Below are 18,655 nucleotides of genomic sequence, written 5' to 3'. Positions count from 1 at the left end.
GTTTTATCATTTTTTTGATTTATGTTTATTTAATGTGTATGAGTATTTTGCCTGTCATGTATATAAATGCACAGTGTGCATGGGATGCCCACAAAGCCAGAACAGATCATCAGCTTTCCTGGAACTTGAGCTGCAGACAGTTAGCCAACATGTGGATTCTGGTAACCTAACCTGGATCCTCTGAGAGAATAGTACTCTTAACTGGTGAACCATCTCTCCAGTCCCTAATCAAGAATATTTTGATAATACAGAATTTAGATTTTTTAAAAATATTTATTATTTTTATGTGTATGAGTGTATTGCCTGCATGTATGTGAGTGTACCCATGTCGTGCAACGCTGTAGAGGTCCGAAGAGGGCTTTGGATTCCCCTGTAACTGGAGTTAAGGACTGTTCATAGCCACTGTGTGGGTGCTGGGAATTGAACCCAGGTCCTCTGCAAGAGCATTCAGTGCTCTTAACCGCTGAGCCATCTCTCCAGCTCCAGAATTTAGATCTTAAAAGTTCAGTTTTCTAGCTGGGCCTGTTGGAGGCGGGCAAGATCTCTGTGAGATCAAGCCCAGCTGGTGCTATAGGGAGAACCTGTCAGAAAATTGAATAGAAAAAGAAAGTGGAAAAATGCCGAGTTTCTCAAAACTGGTTTGGTGGCACATGGCTGTAATCTCAGTATTTGGGAGACTAAGACAGGATTGCAAGTTCCAGACCCCCTTGGGTTGCACCATAACATGGTAAGAGAATAAAAACCCTCAAATTTTGAATGGAAGCAGCCATGTTACTGGAGGTTTCTCTTTCATATAAAACCTTTAGAGAGCCTGGTGTGGCGGCGCACGCCTTTAATCTGGAGGCAGAGGCAGGCGGATCTCTGAGTTCAAGGCCAGCTTGATCTACATAGTGAGTTCCATGACAGCTGGGGCTACAGGGAAACCCTGTCTCAAAAAGACCAAAAAACAAACAAATCTTTAGAGAACCATAGTATTGTTACTGAAGAGATTTTAGTGACTGGTATGTAAATATTAATTTAAGGCCTTATTAGCTATGTATTACCACTTTAAAATAGTCACCACGATTAACAATTTACTACGTATTGTTGATAATTTTAGTAGTTTAATTACAGTCTAGTGTAAAGCATCTTGCCTTTATCTAAGATGCCAAGTAGAAAATGGGCTACAAGAAGATTGAATGAAGAGGCAGGTTTGAGAAAGTAAGCTCTTTTTAGAGTTGGTAGTTTTATGTGACATAATGCCTTATTGACATAATGTGTCATAACCATCTGGTTTTTTTTACTCTTTTAGTAAATGTTCTTTTAAAATTTTTACTTTATGCCCTCTAACAGTGTTACATACTGTGCTCTGAATTTAAGAAATTTAGTTAATTTAAGGCTTAATGAATATGTATATGAATATATTTCTAATGGTAGAAACAGCCTTGAGAATGATGGTTGTTATGAAGTCTCTGGTAAGTTAAATTGTTAAATAATTTTAAAGCATGAAATTTAGTATGTTTTGACAAAGAACTGATCATAGATACAAAAGAGCATGGTTTGTTTTTTCTGGTATACTGAGGGTTGAACCCAGGATGTCACACATGCTAAACTGGCTCTGTGCCACTGAGCTATATCCCTGGCCCTACGAATATGGTTTTTGTACGTTGTCTGTAAGTATGCTCAGTATATATTTGCCAAGTACACTGCTATTTTTTTTTTTTTTAATTTTTTTTTATTTATTATTTTTATTTTATGTGTATATGTGTATTGCCTGCATGTAGGTTAAGTGCACCCGTGTCATGCAGTGCCCATGGAGGACAGAAGAGGCTGTCAGATACCCTGGAACTGGAGTTACAGACAGTTGTTAGCTGCCATATGGGTGCTGGGATTCAAACCCGGGTCTTCTGCAAGAACAGTCAGTGTTCTTAACCGCTGAGCCATCTCTCCAGCCCCCAAGTACACTGCTATTTTAAGATAGAGATGTGTATAGTTTTAATTTAGAAAAACAGTGTCTTTGTATGTGTAATTTGTGTACGTAGTTTGTCATTAATCTTTTTCTGTGTTTTGAGTAGTGTTGAAAGTGAATGGCAGCCGGGCGTGGTGGTGCATGCCTTTAATCCCAGCACTTGGGAGGCAGAGGCAGGTGGATCTCTGTGAGTTTGAGGCCAGCCTGGTCTACATAGTGAGTTCCAGGCCAGCTGGTGCTAAAGGGAGACCCTATCTCAAAAAAAGACCAACCAAAAAAAGAAAAAAAGTAAATGGAAATAAAAACCTTGAGGTCATCATGTAAATTCTGTTTTTAGTTTTAATTAAATTACCTCCATATCTAGTCAGCTTTAAAAAATGGGATGAGGCTGTTTGTGGTGGTGCACGCCTTTAATCCCAGCACTTGGGAGGCAGAGACAGGTGGTTCTCTGAGTTTGAGGCCAGCCTGGTCTCCATAGCAAATCCAGGCCAGCTGGGGCTACAGGGATACCCTGTCTCAAAAAAGACCAAATAAATAAAATTAAAAATGGGTTGAAACCAAGAAAATTAGTGTGTTATAATATTGGAATATAGGGTCTCACTATGTAGATGATGTTCACCTGTTTCTGCCTCCTGAGTGCTGGGATTAAAGGTATGTGCCACCACATCTAGCTAAACCTTTACTCTCTTTTTTTTTTTTTTTTTTTTGTCTTCTTGAGACGGGGTCTCCATGTAGTCCCAGCTGGCCTGGAACTCCCTGTGTAGACCAGGCTGGCTTTAAACTCACAGAGGTCCACCTGCTTTTGCTTCCCAAGTGTCCAGCTTAAAACTTTACTCTTTACTCTTAAATGATTAATGAATATTTATTTTTCATAAACATGAAATAAAATTTTTTTAAATTTATTATTTTTATGTGTATGAGTGTATTGTCTGCATGTGTGTAAGTGCACCCATGTCATGCAGTGCCCACAGAGGTCAGAAGAGGGCATCAGATCCCCTCAAATTGGAGTTTCAGGTGATTGTCAGCCAACATATAGGTGCTGGGAATCACCTAGCCCTGAAGTAAAATTCTTAAAATGATACTGCATATGCAGTCTTAGGGAAAGGAGAAATATGTAGTATTTAGATTTGATTCCTTTTTTGTATTTGATTTTTAGATTTGATTCCTTTTTATAAACAGCATTTGCTGCATTGTAGAAGTTTTTTTAATTAAAAAAAATTTATGTGTATGAGTGCATTGTCTGCAGGTATGTAAGTGCACCCATGTTGTGCAGTGCTGGTGGAGGATAGTAGAGGGTGTTGGATACCCTGGAATTGGAGTAACAGATGTGAGTGCTGGGATTCAAAACCAGTCTTCTGCAAAAACAGTCAGTGAGTACTCTTAACTGCTGAGCCATTACTCCAGCCTTGCACTGTAGAAATTGTATAAGCTGGAGCTACTTTCCACCAGGTCTGACAGCTTAAGGTTGGTCCCAGGACCCATATGGTAGAAGGAAGTGAATGAATTTCCACAGGTGGTCTCCTGACCTTCATATGTATGTCATGGCAAAAATAATTTTAAAACTTTTAAAAATAGTAGAAGCACATGTAAGGAAAGAAGCTATCATTTCAGGCCATACCCTTTCTGATTCTTGCATTTTGGTGTACATACCTACCTAGTATTTTTCCTTTAAGTGTATCATAGTCTTACTTTGGAGTGACTTTCTTTTTTTCTTTCCTCTGAATTTGTCTTGATTTTCAAGAATGCCAGACCAGAAACTGTCACTAATGATGATGAAGAAGCCTTAGATGAAGAAACAAAGAGAAGAGACCAGATGATTAAAGGGGCCATTGAAGTTTTAATACGTGAATACTCCAGTGAGCTAAATGCCCCCTCACAGGAGTCTGACTCTCACCCCAGGAAAAAGAAGAAGGAAAAGAAGGAGGACGTATGTATTCCTGATAACATATTCATTTCTACAATTTTTTTTGTTTTTTAATATGTGTATAAATGTTTAACCTACATGTATGTAAGTGTACCATGTGTGGGCAGTCAATGCTGGAGGAGGCCAGAAGAGGACATTGGATCCCCTGGAGCTCCATAGATGGTAGCTAGCTACCATGTGGATATTGGGAACTGAACCCTGGTTGTCGCAAGAACCACCGAGCCATATTGCTAGACCCCCCCCCCTTTTTTTTTTTTTTTTTTTTTTGGTGAGACAAGGTCTCACAGTACAGCTCTTCGTGGCTTGGAAATCTCTTATGTATAGACCAGGTTGGCCTTGGCCTCACAGAGATTCACCTGCCACCAAGTGGCCTGGACATTTGTGCAATTTTTTAAATTTTTTTTTCTGAGAATTTCATGTAAGTGCTGTATTTTACATCATTTCTACACTTTGATTTCATGCCTCTAAATCCTTGTGTCCTCCCCACTGACTATGGAATTCATGACCTCTTCTATAATTATTGTTACTATTTACACACACATATAACCTACAAGTATTTAGGGATGAGCATTCTTGATCGGCCAACCTATTGGGGGAGCTTCGGTTTGGTTTTCATGTCACTCTTGTGCTTTGGGTATATTTAAATTTTGGGGAATTGAATGACTAGGATTCATAATCAGGTTGACAAAATATTTTTCTTTTTACTCATTGCTTCTAGATAAATTATAGTGATTTTTAAAAATTTAGGGATTTTATGTGTCATAAAAAAGTAATTACATAGTAGTTATTAAAGGATAGTGAAGGTTTGTTATTTTGAATTTCAGTATCTTTTTTTTTTTTTATGTGTGTGTATGTGGCCATCTTCAGTTCTATCTTTGGCCAGATAAATTTTTGCTATTTTACCTATTCATTATTTAGTCCTCCTAAAATTCTGTCTAGTTGATTTGAAAATCTGTTGGTTTGCTAACAGAATCAGTCAGGCATAAACAACTGGTCATTAATATTGGTGGGAGGGAAGAGGATAAGTTAAAGAAGAAATACCATTCTTTGGCAAGAATTATAAGCAAGTCTTAATTCATATAATTGTTTTTTATCTTAGAATAGTGGGGAAAGCCATGTTTCTCTTGAGACGGCATCTCACCTCCCACTCCATTATCTGGAGATATTGGGGAGAGGATGTACTGGGTGAGGGAGGAAGGGTTTAAAGTTAATGAAATCATTTCCTGTTAAGTAATTTGAAATCAAGAAAAAACCACAAATTCTATATTGTATCCAGTGTAAGTGTGTAGTCCATTGAATAAAAGAAATGTGAACTGTTTTTAAAAAATCTTTATGGGTTTTTCCGCAGATTTTCCGTAGATTCCCAGTGGCCCCCCTGATCCCTTATCCACTCATCACCAAGGTTCGTTTAAATTGTAGACTTTGACATTGTGTATACTACTAATTGCCAGATTTGGGATTGTTTGATTTTTATTACTTAATTTTAGAATGTTAGCTTTTACTGTCAAGTCAGCCTTCTTTTTACTTAGTCTTGTATTTTCTAATACTCTGACAAAATACTGAATTTTAAACTTTTATGTTGATGTAATTAGATTTTTATTCATTCTCTCCCATTTCCTCACCCTTTAGGAGGATATAAATGCTATAGAAATGGAAGAAGACAAAAGAGATCTGATATCCCGAGAGATCAGCAAATTCAGAGACACACACAAGGTAGTATTCTTGGTTTTTTTCGCTTGATACCAATCTAGACTTTTTACAGAATCCAAAGCAAACAGACAAGAAAATCAACCTTACATTAGAATAAAAAGTTACATGCTTTTTATAGGCTTAATTGATTCTAGGTAGAAATAAAAAACAGAAGATTAGTCACATATTAAAGTGGTCATTGCTTAATTTTTTCAGTCTCTGACTACTCTGCAGTTATCCCACTTTAATATGACCAAGAGTTAATTAATAGATTTCAACATAAACATCAAGATCAGATTTAAACTAGATTTCAAGGGGGCAGCAGGATAACATACATACAGTTTAGTATATTTTTGTGGGCAGTTACTTGATCTTAGGAAAACCTTTAGAGCTGAGATTAAAATTTAAGATTTATATTTGTATAGATTTAAGTTGAGTGGGGGAGATTTTTAAAAGTAAGTCAGTGGTTACCAGACTTACCAAATTATAGATGCATGGAAGAACTGTAAATTCCCATAAAGCTAATCTATTCATTGACCCCCACCATTATGATAGAGATCATATGGTGACTAATGCAAGATGAAACTCTCAGCTTGGAAAGTAACAAGGAATAGGATGTAAGTATGAGCTTCTGTTTTTTATTATATTTATGGATGCCCCCTCAGAAAAATATGCAAAGGGGTAACTGGCTTGGAAATGGGTATTTGTGTGTAGTAAATCCCACTCATGAGTTTTGCCTATTTAAAGCTTCTTTCAATGACAGTGCATCTGTGAATGTTTGCTGGTATTGAAGGTGATGCTTACGGATGGTGAAATGCAAAGTGCATGAAATGTATTTTGATATTAGAGGTAATAAGATATTACTGGTTCCGAGTTAGACTGAGAGATATGTAACTCAGTGAATAAGTGCTCATTTTCTCTTGATTAAATCTTTTTTTTTCTCATTGCTTTCAAAAATCCCAAGTTGACAATGATAATGAATCAATGCTGATGAACACTTACTGTCCAGATGCCCAGCCATAGCTCACATACAAGAATTAAATGTGCTTTTTCAGGAATTAAATATGTAAAAGCACAAATGAACTCCCATAATTTTGAGAGTTACAGTGGTGGTCTGCGGGATGTCACTGTAGAGTAATACTTCTGTTTATGTTCAGTACTCAAATTTAAGGTGGAATAGCTTAAAAATGGTATTTAGTTGTGTGTGTAGTTTACCCCTTTTTGTTTTTATTTATTTGTTAAATAAAATTTGGTAAATTATGAGTCTGTAAGAAAGAATACCCAAAAGCTAGTTGCTTTAGTATTATGAGTCTGTCAGGCATTTCACTGCTTTAGTATTATTTTACTGAGGGGAGTGTTCTTAATTTCCAAAATGTTTTAGAAGTACAAAGAAATCAAAAATAAAAACCAGTTTTTACTGGGTGGGTTGGTTAAGGGGCTATTTGAATTCTCAGTAATAAAAATGAGCTCAGTGAACCTTTGCATGTTTTGGTATGAGTTTATTAAATAACCACAGACTGTCAGGGTATCAGCGTGGCAGGGGGCGTCCATTTACAGCACGGATGAGTCTGAAGAGAGAATAAGGTAAGACTTTTGACTTTTTTAATCTTCCGTTTCCTCTTCATTACTTCGCTACATTTTTTTAGACTTCTCATTTTTCTTTAATCTTCCTTTAAAAATGTACATATATATGCTATATATCTGTGCTTGTGTACACACATATAGCATATATAAGTGACTTTGTAGAAAGCATTTAGTGCGGACTAAATTTACTCTGTTTACATAGAGCAACTATTAAAATGAGTTCTGAAAGAAACTGCTTTTACATGAGAGGAAAGGTAGCATAGTAAATAAGAAAACGTAAAATATTAAAGACTTGTACAAAAGAAATTAAAATTGGAACAGCTAAAATAATCTGTAAGTATATGTTATCTCCGAAATAAACAAATTTCTAAGTGTATGACATTGAGGTAAGTTTTATGTAGTTTAGCTTCATTTCAAAATATCAGTTTTAAACTCCATTAGAACTGTTTCAGAAATTAGATTTTGCCCCATAACAGCTTTCAGTTTCTGTCTTTCATACCTCCTATTTTCCCTTTCTAATTTCAATGTATTCAGTATTGGCTCGGCCTGTACTCTAGCAACTGAATATATTGACACTTCATACATTAGCTGTTCTTTCATAATCCTCTATCAGTTCTCTGGTCCATGAGCAAGAGAAAAAGTATCTAACAGGTAAGACTGCTTTTTAAAGTTTTAAATGCTTTACATGACTGAGAAAAGAAAAATGAGCATTTTATTGTTGCAGTTTAAATTTCAGTGAAACTAAAAGTGGAACCACAGCGATAAATGTGTTTTACTTTTGTTTTGTTTTGTTTTACCTGTTTGGGGTTTTTGTTGCTGTTGTTTTCTTTTTTCCCCCTTCTTAGTTTGTATAGAAATCTTGTGGTACAGTGGTAATCTTTCAGGATACAAACTTGGTCTGAATGTTATTTGGTTTATTTGTGAACCATGTACTTGCTCTTCCTCCCAGAAACATAGCTTGTAGGCAAGGTTAATCCAGTGTTGGAGATCCATGTCCTAGCACAGCATCTGTAAGTTAATACATAATCATTCCTTGCAAGGATGGATTTATCAATGTAAATATGTTTTTTATTGTCTTACAGGCATAATGAGTATAATTATATTGCTTTTAAATATTTTAAATGAAAATATTGCAGTTATGTATGTTTTGCTTGAAGTGAATGATTTTAAGTTTCTGTATTTGGTGGGCGATCCATCTTGTAATGGTGGGAGTACTTATTTTGTTAAGGAAACAGATCTTGACTGAATGCAGATTCTGTTTCTTTTGGTGGGTGGGTCACAGAGGGCAGAAAAATGTAATGCTGACTTGAATCGCTTCCCACCCCATCTTAAAACTCACCTTGTAACCTTTGTGTGTAGTAGGAAATCCAAGGTTACAGTTATCACTGGTCCCACTGATTTATAGATAACTCGTAATGGTCAGAATTAGGGTTTAGCTAAATAATTGTCTTTCTAGAAATAACTAGGAATCATCACATTCTTCATGGTTATTTTAGATATTCCTTAGTCATTGGGTGGCCAGCCATGCTTAACATAATCTCCCACCTTTCAAGAGTGGAGATTCCTGGTAGATTCCTGGTCTGTGTAGAGCATATGGTTTTGCACGAAATCTAGTCTTGTGATTGCTTCAGTTTAATTTGTCAAATAAAGCCACACCTATTTAATATTAAATAACCAGTGGTTTGATGCTTTTGTTACCAATATTGGGCGTTGCACCAGGAAACGTCTGAATGCTGGAGCTACAGAATTAACTCTAAAAGAACTTTTATTGGTTTCTAGAAACTGGAAGAAGAGAAAGGCAAAAAAGAAAAAGAAAGACAGGAAATTGAGAAAGAACGGAGAGAAAGAGAGAGGGAGCGTGAAAGGGAACGAGAAAGGCGAGAACGGGAACGAGAAAGGGAAAGAGAACGTGAACGAGAAAAGGAAAAAGAACGGGAGCGGGAACGAGAACGGGATAGGGACCGTGACCGAACAAAGGAGAGAGACCGTGATCGAGAAAGAGATCGAGACCGGGATCGAGAACGGAGCTCAGATCGAAATAAAGATCGGAGTCGATCAAGGTAAGCCTTTATAGAGTGTTTCTGCTTCGCAGAATTACAAGGTAGCCTTTGAGGAACCATTTACATTTATGTGATGGATTTCCATAGCTTGGCTTTTTGTACACACAACATTGAAAATAAAATTTTTTTTTTTTTTTTGGTCTTTAGACAGCGTCTCCCTGTAGCCCCAGCTGTCCTGGAACTCACTATGGAGACCAGGCTGGCCTTGAACTCACAGAGATCCACCTGCCTCTGCCTCCCAAGTACTGGGATTAAAGGCATGCGCCACCACGCCCAGCGAAAATAGTAATTTTTAATTTTGGTTATTTCACTTCTGAGATGGGTTCTTTGAGCAATAGGCTAGCCTGGAAGTATAGCCCAGGCTGCTCTTGAACTCATGATCCTTTTGCCTCTACCTTCTGAGTACTAGTAGGATTATGGGCATGTACTGCCATGACAGAGTGAAATGACATATGGTGTTTTTGTTTTTTACAGTGCTGGGGATACTAACTCTAGGGGCCTGTTAAACTAGACAAGCACTCTACTGTCAAGCTGCATTCCTAGCAAAAGTTTTTCAACTGTGTGATTGGTTTCTCTATGAGGCTAGCTTTGTTTTTGTTTTTGTTTTTTCTTTTTGAGACAGGATTTCCCTGTAGCACCAGCTGGCCTGGAACTCACATAGTGCCTGCCTCTGCCTCCCATCATGCCTGGCTGAGGGTAGTTTCTTATAAACCTAGAAAACACCTACTACAGACCAGTGTTTGGACAGACATAGTTCTATCTTATCTTCTTGAGTTGATAGGCAGTTTTTCTGGTCATTCTTTCATTGAGGTCGTATGTGCTAAGAAGTCAGCCCTGGCACTATTTTGTGTGTGTGTGTGTGTGTGCGTGTGTGCATGTGCGTGCGTGTGCTTTGTCTATCCCACTGGACTACCACAGATTAACTTCCTGGCTACTAATAATTTCTTTTTTTTGGTCTTTTTGAGACAGGGTCTCCCTGTAGCCCCAGCTGTCCTGGAACTCACTACGTAGACCAGGCTGGCCTTGAACTCAAAGAGATCCACCTGCCTCTGCCTCCCAAGTGCTAGGATTAAAGGCAGTGCGCCATCATGCCTGGCGTAATTTCATTTTTTTAAGGACTTTTTTTTTTTTTTCATAATCTTTTATTTTCTTTTGGTTTTTTTTTTTTTTTTGAGACAGGGTCTCTCTCCCCTGTAGCTCCAACTTGCCTGGAACTCACAGAGATCTGCCTGCCTCTGCTTCTGGACTGCTGGGATTAAAGGTGAGCATCACCACGCCTGGCATTTCATAACCTTTTAAAAGATAGATTTAGCCAGGAATGATCATAATACACCTTTAATCCCAGTACAGGACCCAGAGACTGAGGCCAGTTTGGTCTGCACCACAAGTTCCATGGGTTACAGGGAGATCCTGTCTCAAAAAGACCAAAATAATAAATAATATAGAAATTATTTTATGTTCATGAGTGTTTTAGCTACATGTATGTTTGTGTACTTTATGTAAGACTGATATATGCCTCATGCCCTCAAAGACCAGAAGAGGGTGTTGATACTCTAGAACTGGAGTTACAGACAGTTTTGAGCTGCCATGTGGGTGCTGGAATTGAACCCTGCTCTTCTTCAAGAGCAGCCAGTGCTCTAAAGCACTGAACTGTCTCTCTTAACCCAAGAGTTAGTATTTTTTGTTTTGAAGGGTTTATTTTTATTACTTCTAGTATATGTGTCTCTCTGTAGGTATTTGTAGGTGAGTGCAGGTACTCAAGGCCTGAAGAGGGCGTGAGATCCTTTGGAGCTGTGAATAGACACAGTGGAGCTACCCAATGTGGGTGATAGGAGCCACACTCTAGAAGAGCAGGATACCTTCTGAACTACTCATTCTTCTCTCTAGATTTGCTTTTAAAGCATGTTTATTAATTAGTTCTTTTGGGAGTGCTTTTCTTTTGTATACATGATGTGATTAATATTCCAGTATATAATTAATATTCCATTATACGTTAAAATGAATAATTTTTCAATCTTTTATATAATCTTAACATCTAAGTTTTGTGTTTGCTTTCTGACATGAGTAAATATTATTATTGACTTAGAATGCAATTCAGAATTTGAATTTGGAATATAAATCTGTTACTTTATTTATATCACTGGGATTAAAACCCATGACCTTGTACATGTTAAGACAAATGTTCTACCTTTGTTATACCTCCAGTCCCCTGGTCTGTGCTTTGTCTCTAAGTATAGAGAAATTTACACTTCTGTAAAAATTGAACGCTGAATTCTGGCTTGTGAGTTTGTATATTGATTTATATTACATGTTGCATTTCCCTTTGTTCTTAAAGGGAAAGATAGTGTAGAATGATTCATTTTATATATTTTTTAACATTTTATTTCTACAGAGAAAAAAGCAGAGATCGTGAAAGGGAACGAGAGAGGGAGAGAGAGAGAGAGCGAGAACGGGAACGAGAGAGAGAACGAGAGCGTGAGCGAGAAAGAGAGAGAGAACGAGAGCGGGAAAGAGAGAAAGACAAGAAAAGAGATCGAGAAGAGGATGAAGAGGATGCATATGAACGAAGAAAACTTGAAAGAAAACTCCGAGAGAAAGAAGCTGCTTATCAAGAGGTAAATTTAAGAAAGTATCTTATTCTCAGGCTCTGCAGAATCTTTTCTAAAGTTTTAAAGCACTGAAAAATATTTTTTAGCGCCTTAAGAATTGGGAAATCCGAGAACGGAAGAAAACCAGGGAATATGAGAAAGAGGCTGAAAGAGAAGAAGAAAGAAGAAGAGAAATGGTAAGCCCAGCCTGAAAATAACGTGACTTGCCAAGTAAAAAATGAAATGTTCAAGCTTCTCAGTTTTCTTGTTTTATTTATTTTTATCTTTTTGAGACAGGATTTTCTGTAGCCCCAGAAGATTATGGGCCTGAAACTCATAATGTAGATCAGGCTGGCCTCCATCTTACACAGATCTATCTGCTTCTGCTGGAATTAAAGGCATACTCCATTCATTGCACCCAGCTTAGCCAAATTTTTTGGTCACGATTGAAGTAAAACAACACAAGTTGCTACTTCACCCAAAAGTGGTGGTTTTACTCTGTTCTTTTCTTGACTACTAAATTTTTTTTAACTAGTTAGTTTTTTTAGTTTGAAACACTTGTGAGACAAATTCAACACACAAATTTTTAAGTTTTTGCTGCCCGTAAACAAAATAATTAGCATAGTATTGAAGTAAATCTACCATAGTATATTATAGACATTTAAAATTAATATAACATCCTTTGATTAAGATTATTAGGGACTGGAAAGATGATTCAGTTAAGAACACTGGCTGCTCTTGTGGAAGAAACAACAAAGTATTAAGTTTTATGAGCCTGGTCTACATGGGGAGTTCCGAGGCCAGCTGGGGCTACAGGAAGAGCCTGTCTCAATAAAACAAAAACAAAAACTTGATCTCAAGAAGGGGGAAGGATATAATTTGAATGACACTTGCCTTAATTTTGCATGTTTTGTTCTCCTTTCTTGTAAAGGCTAAAGAAGCTAAACGGCTCAAAGAATTCCTAGAAGACTATGACGATGATAGAGATGATCCAAAATATTACAGGTATGGGAACTGGTGTGCTGTTTAGGGACATCGGGAGGGCAGTTAGTGGGAGCACCTAGCTGTTAGAAAAGATTCAGAACTGGGCATGGTGGCGCAAGCCTTTAGTCCCAGCACCTGGGAGGCAGAGGCAGGCAGATCTCTGTGAGTTCAAGGCCAGCCTGGTCTACATAGTGAGTTCCAGGACAGCTGGGGCTGCAGGGAGACCTTGTCTCAAAAAGACCAAAAAAAAAAAGAGAAAAGACTCAGTATGGGGCTGGAGAGATGGCTCAGTGGTTTAAGAGTACTGACTTCTCTTGCAGAGGATCTGAGTTCTATTCCCAGCACCCACATGATGGTTAACAACCATCTGTAGCTCCAGTTCCAGGGGATCAGATGCCTTCTTCTGACCTCCGAGGTCATTGCCTGACACTGGTGCACTTACACCCATACAGGCAATGCATTCATACATGTAAAATAAAAATAAATAGGGGAGCCTATGATAGTATTATTCTCAATAACCTTTTTTCTTCATATATTTAATAAAAGTAGTTTAATAGTCATAACTAATTCTTTTTAACTAGTTCAGAAAATTTTCTCTTGGGATTTCAGAAGTGTTTCATAGTAATCTGATTCACCCTTCCTACCAACTCCATTCCTGTATTGATAAATTTCTCTGAAGAAAGTTGTAACTACCTGACTTTCCTCCTCTCCTAGTTCTTTTGGCATTTCTAAGTTTCCATTCCAGCATTTATGTGTTATAGCAAAAATTTTTAGAACTCCTAGCCATACTGTAACTTATTCAAGGATATGGAACAGTACCTTTTACAAAAAATATTTATTGTTTTTATGTTTATGTGTGTGTGCCTGTATATTTCTATGTGTACCACATGCATGCCTATTATCTACAGAAGCAAGAAGAGGGTGTCAGATCTCTTGAAACTGCAATTATGGTTTGTTGCAAGCTGCCATATGGGTCCAGGAAACTAAACCTGGGTCCTCTGGAAGAGGGGCATGTCTTAACTGCTAAGCCAACTCTCCAATGCATGACAGTATCTTGATATATCTCTCCATCTCTCCAACCCATTACAATCTTGATATATCCCTAGTTGCGATGTGAATTTATGCATGCATAATGAAAGGGAAAATTTTATGCCACAATAACAGAGCATTGGAATTAGCATTTGAAACTGGGAAAGTGCCAAGGATATCATTTGTAGAAAATGCGTCAAAATTAGTGAAATTATTGAGTACAGGTCGTAGGATCGCAGTGCAGCGCTTCAGCTCGTGGGGCCGCTGTGCCTGTGTGTAGGTGCATTCAACCTGTACAGGTAGGTGTATGTGGAAGCTAGAGAGTGACATTGGGATCCCTTCTCTTTTTTTTTTTTGGTCTTTTTGAGACAGGGTCTCCCTGAGCCCCAGCTGGCCTGGAACTCATGTAGACCAGGCAGGCCTTGAACTCACAGAGATCCATCCACATGCCTCTGCCTCTCAAGTTCTGGGATTAAAGGCCTATGCCATCATACCTGGCGACATTGGGATCTCTTCTATAGTTGCTTCTCCTTGCTTTTTGGTAGTCTCTGATTGAACCTTGAGATCACTGCCTTTTTTTTTTTTTTTTTTTTTTAAAAAAAGATGGGCTCACTGTGTAGCCCTGGCTGGCCTGACTTGCTGTGTAGACCAGATTAGCCTTGATCTATAGAAATCCACTTGCCTCTGTCTCCTGAGTCCTGGGATTAAAGGCATGCACCCATCATGCCCAGCCAGCTCACAGCTCACTCTCTGGTTTAGCTTGGCTGGCCAGTGTGTCCCCAGTATCTGTCTTCTCCTCTCCTTGGTTTTTCACATGGGTGCTGGGGATCTGAACTTACCGAGCCTTCTTTCCATCCTTAACTTCATCTTCTCAAGACACAATGAACCGCTGACTAGAGTGAAACTTGTGGGAGTTGGTCTTCTCCATCATATGGGTTTAACCAAGGATTGAAGTTTGGTTATCAGGCTTGCCTTCAAAGCTTTTACACTCTGAGCTCTGTCATTGGACCATGAACTTTGAGACAAGGCCTCACTGTGTAGTCCACGTGGCCCTGAACTCACATCCTTTATTGTTGAGATTAAAGACCAACCATGTCCTGCTTTATTGGGGAGACAGTGACCTTATACTGTTGACACCTTTATCCCTTCAACTATTGTTAGCAGTTTTAATGCTAATTGTATTATTTTCACACTTTGCTGCTTTTGAAAATGCAAATTATGTTTTAGTGACTCTCTGTGGGATAGGCAAAAAAATGAGAGCTCTGTTGCCCTTGAAAAGTTAAGATACTGTTGGAGACATTCTGTGTACTAGACAATGAAGTGCTTGCTAAACGAATCCTATTATCTTTGCAGGGGGAGTGCTCTTCAAAAAAGGTTGCGAGATAGAGAAAAAGAAATGGAAGCTGATGAACGAGATCGGAAAAGAGAGAAGGAAGAACTTGAGGAAATCAGGCAACGCCTTCTGGCAGAAGGGCACCCAGATCCAGATGCAGAGCTCCAAAGGGTAAGATCTGAAATAATTTTGTTTGAAGAGTCTCATGTCATCTTAAAGCCAGCTATAATATAATTTATTTTGTAGTCAAACAGTATACACATTATGGGGCTGGGGAGATGCCTCCAGGATTCAGAATACTGGCCTTTTCTTGCAGAGGACCCAGGCTCAAATCCTAGCACCTACATGGTGGTGAACAACCACCTGTAATTCCAGTTCCAAGGAATCTGACGCCATCTTCTGTTATTCCACTGGCACTGCATGAGATGGGCACACTTACATACATACATGTGTAATACTCATACACATAAAATAAAAATAAATGGAAGGCCGGGCGTGGTGTCCCTTGCCTTTTAATCCCACCACTTGGGAGGCAGAGGCCAGCCTGGTCTACATACAGGGAGTTCCAAGCCAGTTGGGGCTACAGGGAGACCCTGTCTCAAAACAAAAAAAAATTATATACATTATGCTGTATGGAATTTGCTGTTGTTATTTTGTGGAAGTTCATTAATACATCTATTGTTTTTATTTGAAATAGGATCTTACTATGTAGTTCTGGCTGACCTGGAACTCATAGAGATACACCTAGCTCTCCAGTGTTGGGATTAAAGGCATGTGCCACCACCAACATTCTGTTATTTTTAGCATATATTTAGCATAATTGTCAAACTTAGTTGAATTCACAATTTTATGTGGCTATGTGTTCCTGGTGTGAGGGATACATGTATAGAAGCCAGAGGTCAGTCTTAGGTATCATTCTTTGGGAGCAATTCACATTTTTTTCCTTGAGCCCCAGGTCCCTCATTGGAACTTAAGGTTCATCTCTTAGGCTAGCCTAGTCCTCAGGTTCCAGGGATCCACCTGCGTCCACCTCCTCAGTGCTGCAATTACAAGTGCATATTGGTCCGTGCTTGGTTTGGATGTGATGGGTGCTGGGGCTCAACTCATGTCATCATGCTTACATGACAAGCACATTACCAAGTGAGCAGTTCTCATAGTCTCTTGATTCCACATCTTTTTATTTTTTATTTTCTGGGTTTTTTTGAGACAGGGTATCCCCCTAGCCCCAACTGGCCTGGAACTCACTATGTAGACCAGGAAGGCCTGGAACTCACAGATCCTCCTACCTCTGCCTCCTGAGTGCTGGGATTAAAGGCGTGTGCTACCATGCCTGGCTTCACATATTTTAATAAACATAAATCAGTTAAGTCTTTGGTCATCTGTGTCTTTTAGCTTTACTAGAAGGCTGTCCTTAACACTGTAGTCTGACTTCTAATAACTAGTTTAAATTCCTTTTGTTACTATAAGATGTTTTCATTAACAATTTGTTAATTTTTAAAAAATAGGCTGTTTTAGATCATATACACCCTATTGTTGAATTTTTTTTGAGACATGGTATCACTGTGTAGCTCTGGCTGATTTTGAACTCAGAAATCTGCCGGTCTCTGCCTGCTGAGTGCATTAAAGTGTACATCACCACCACACCTGTCGAGAATTTGTGATTTTTAGAAACATTTTTAATATTTTCCCGTTTTAAGATTTATTTTTATCATTAGAGAGAGAAAGTAAGTGAGCTCACATAGACCAGAGGCATCATATCATCCCTGAAGCTGGAGCTCCTGGCAGTTGTGAGCCACTTGATCTGTGTTCAAGGAACCAAACTTGGGTCGTGTGCAAGAGCCATACATGCTCTTAACTGCTGAAGCATCATTCCAGCCCCAGTGTATTTAGTTCTTATTCTATGAAGTAATAAGATTTTTCATAAATTATTTTATATATTTTTCCCTTGTAAAAATAAGCAGTGGGAGGCAGAGGCAGGTGGATCTCTGTGAGTTCCAGGACAGTTGGGGCTACAGGGAGCCCCTGCTTCAAAAAGACCAAAAAAAAAGCAGTCTTTTCACATCCCTTGTTTCTGTTTTGATTTTTTTTTTTTTTTTTTTTTTTTTTTTTTTTTTGGTCTTTTGTTTACTCTGTCAGGGTTTAGTGTAGCTCAGCCTGTCCTTGAACTGGTGCTAGTCCTCTGCCTTCATGAATTCTGATTTGTCTTTTGTCATCATGCATAGCTATTGTGTCCCATTTTCCTCCCCATATTAAAAGAGTTTGTTGTTGATGAAATAAGAACTTACTTGAATAAGTAGAAAGGTCAAATGTTCAGTTCATGGTTTATTAGCCTAGTTCCTCCCCTTCTCCACTCCCCTTTGAGACTGTCTCACTGTGCAGTACTGACTGGCCTGGAGCTTGCCATCTAGACCAGGTTGGCCTCAAACTCAGATCTGCTTGTTTCTGTCTCTGCTTTCCAAGTAATGGTATTAAAAGTGTGCACTAGCACATCTGGTTTAACCTAATTGTTTCTTTAAAAAATATTTATTTTTATTTTATGTGTCTGAGTGTATTGCCTGCATGTAGGTAAGTGCACCTGTGTCGTGCAATGCTGGCAGAGGTCAGAAGAGGCTGTCGGATCCCCTGGAACTAGAGTTATGGACAGTCGTTAGCTGCCATGTGGGTGCTGGGATTCAAACCCAGGTCTTCTGCAAGAACAACCAGTGTTCTTAACCTCTGAGACATCTCTCCAGCCCCTAACCTAATTCTTAGTAACTCATGTTTTGTTTTAAAGTATCTTTCATAATTTTTCATTGGTCTTTGATTCAAATATCCTTTTATCTTTTTCCTATTGTTTGAATATGTAAGTGTCCACTAGTGAGAAGAAATGACTGTATATTATAGACTGTATTGTCTATATTGTTTAAAAAATAAAACATGGGCTGGAGCATTGGATGTTCTTGCACAAGAGTTTAGTTCCCAGCACCCACATGGGGACTAACAGCCCATCTGTTACTCTAGTTGCAGGGGATCCCATGCCCTCTTCTGGCATTGTGCTACATGTGTGCACACTACATGCAGATAAAACACTCTGTTTGTAAAATAAAATCTTAAAAAAGTTAAAAATTGGGGCTGAAGAGATGGCTCAGTGGTCTAAGAGTATTGGCTGTTCATACAGAAGATTGGGGTTTGAATCTCAGCACCCACATGGTAGCTAACAACTGTCCATAACTCCAATCCCAGGGAATCTGATGCCCTCTTCTGTTCTCCACAGGCACTGCATGACACAGGTACACTAATACACATGCAGGCTTAACACTGATACACATAAAATAAAAATAAGTAAATAAATAAAAATGTTTTTTAATTAAAAATTGCTGGGTATGTTTACGCACATCTTTAATCCCAGGACTTGGGAGGCAGAGGCCAGTGGATCTCTGTGAGATCAAGGCCAGCCTGGTCTACGTAGAGAGTTCTAGACCATCTGTGACTAGAGAGATCCTGTCTCAGGAAAAAAAAAGACCTCCCCTCCAAAAA

The 18,655-nt window shown here is 38.5% G+C and overlaps 1 protein-coding gene across 5 annotated transcripts in view; it reads left to right on the top strand.

Annotated features, from left to right (window-relative positions):
• Nucleotides 1-18,655, top strand: part of Rbm25 (RNA binding motif protein 25) — a 52,157-nt gene that overhangs the window by 26,304 nt on the left and 7,198 nt on the right. For all 5 annotated transcript variants that reach the window (XM_008849791.3, XM_017802372.2, XM_017802371.2 and 2 more), the window contains 8 exons: nt 3,690-3,875; nt 5,221-5,274; nt 5,502-5,585; nt 8,925-9,205; nt 11,598-11,820; nt 11,901-11,990; nt 12,725-12,798; nt 15,160-15,310. In XM_008849791.3, the coding sequence (XP_008848013.2) occupies nt 3,690-3,875; nt 5,221-5,274; nt 5,502-5,585; nt 8,925-9,205; nt 11,598-11,820; nt 11,901-11,990; nt 12,725-12,798; nt 15,160-15,310 (1,143 nt within the window). The remainder of the gene's footprint in view (nt 1-3,689; nt 3,876-5,220; nt 5,275-5,501; nt 5,586-8,924; nt 9,206-11,597; nt 11,821-11,900; nt 11,991-12,724; nt 12,799-15,159; nt 15,311-18,655) is intronic.

This window comes from Nannospalax galili, unplaced genomic scaffold (genome assembly GCF_000622305.1).
Source record: "Nannospalax galili isolate Female #2095 unplaced genomic scaffold, S.galili_v1.0 scaffold24, whole genome shotgun sequence".
NCBI classification, from domain to species: Eukaryota; Metazoa; Chordata; class Mammalia; order Rodentia; family Spalacidae; genus Nannospalax; species Nannospalax galili.
The sequence above is the reverse complement of the archived record's forward strand: the minus strand, read 5'-3'. Positions and strand labels throughout refer to the sequence as shown.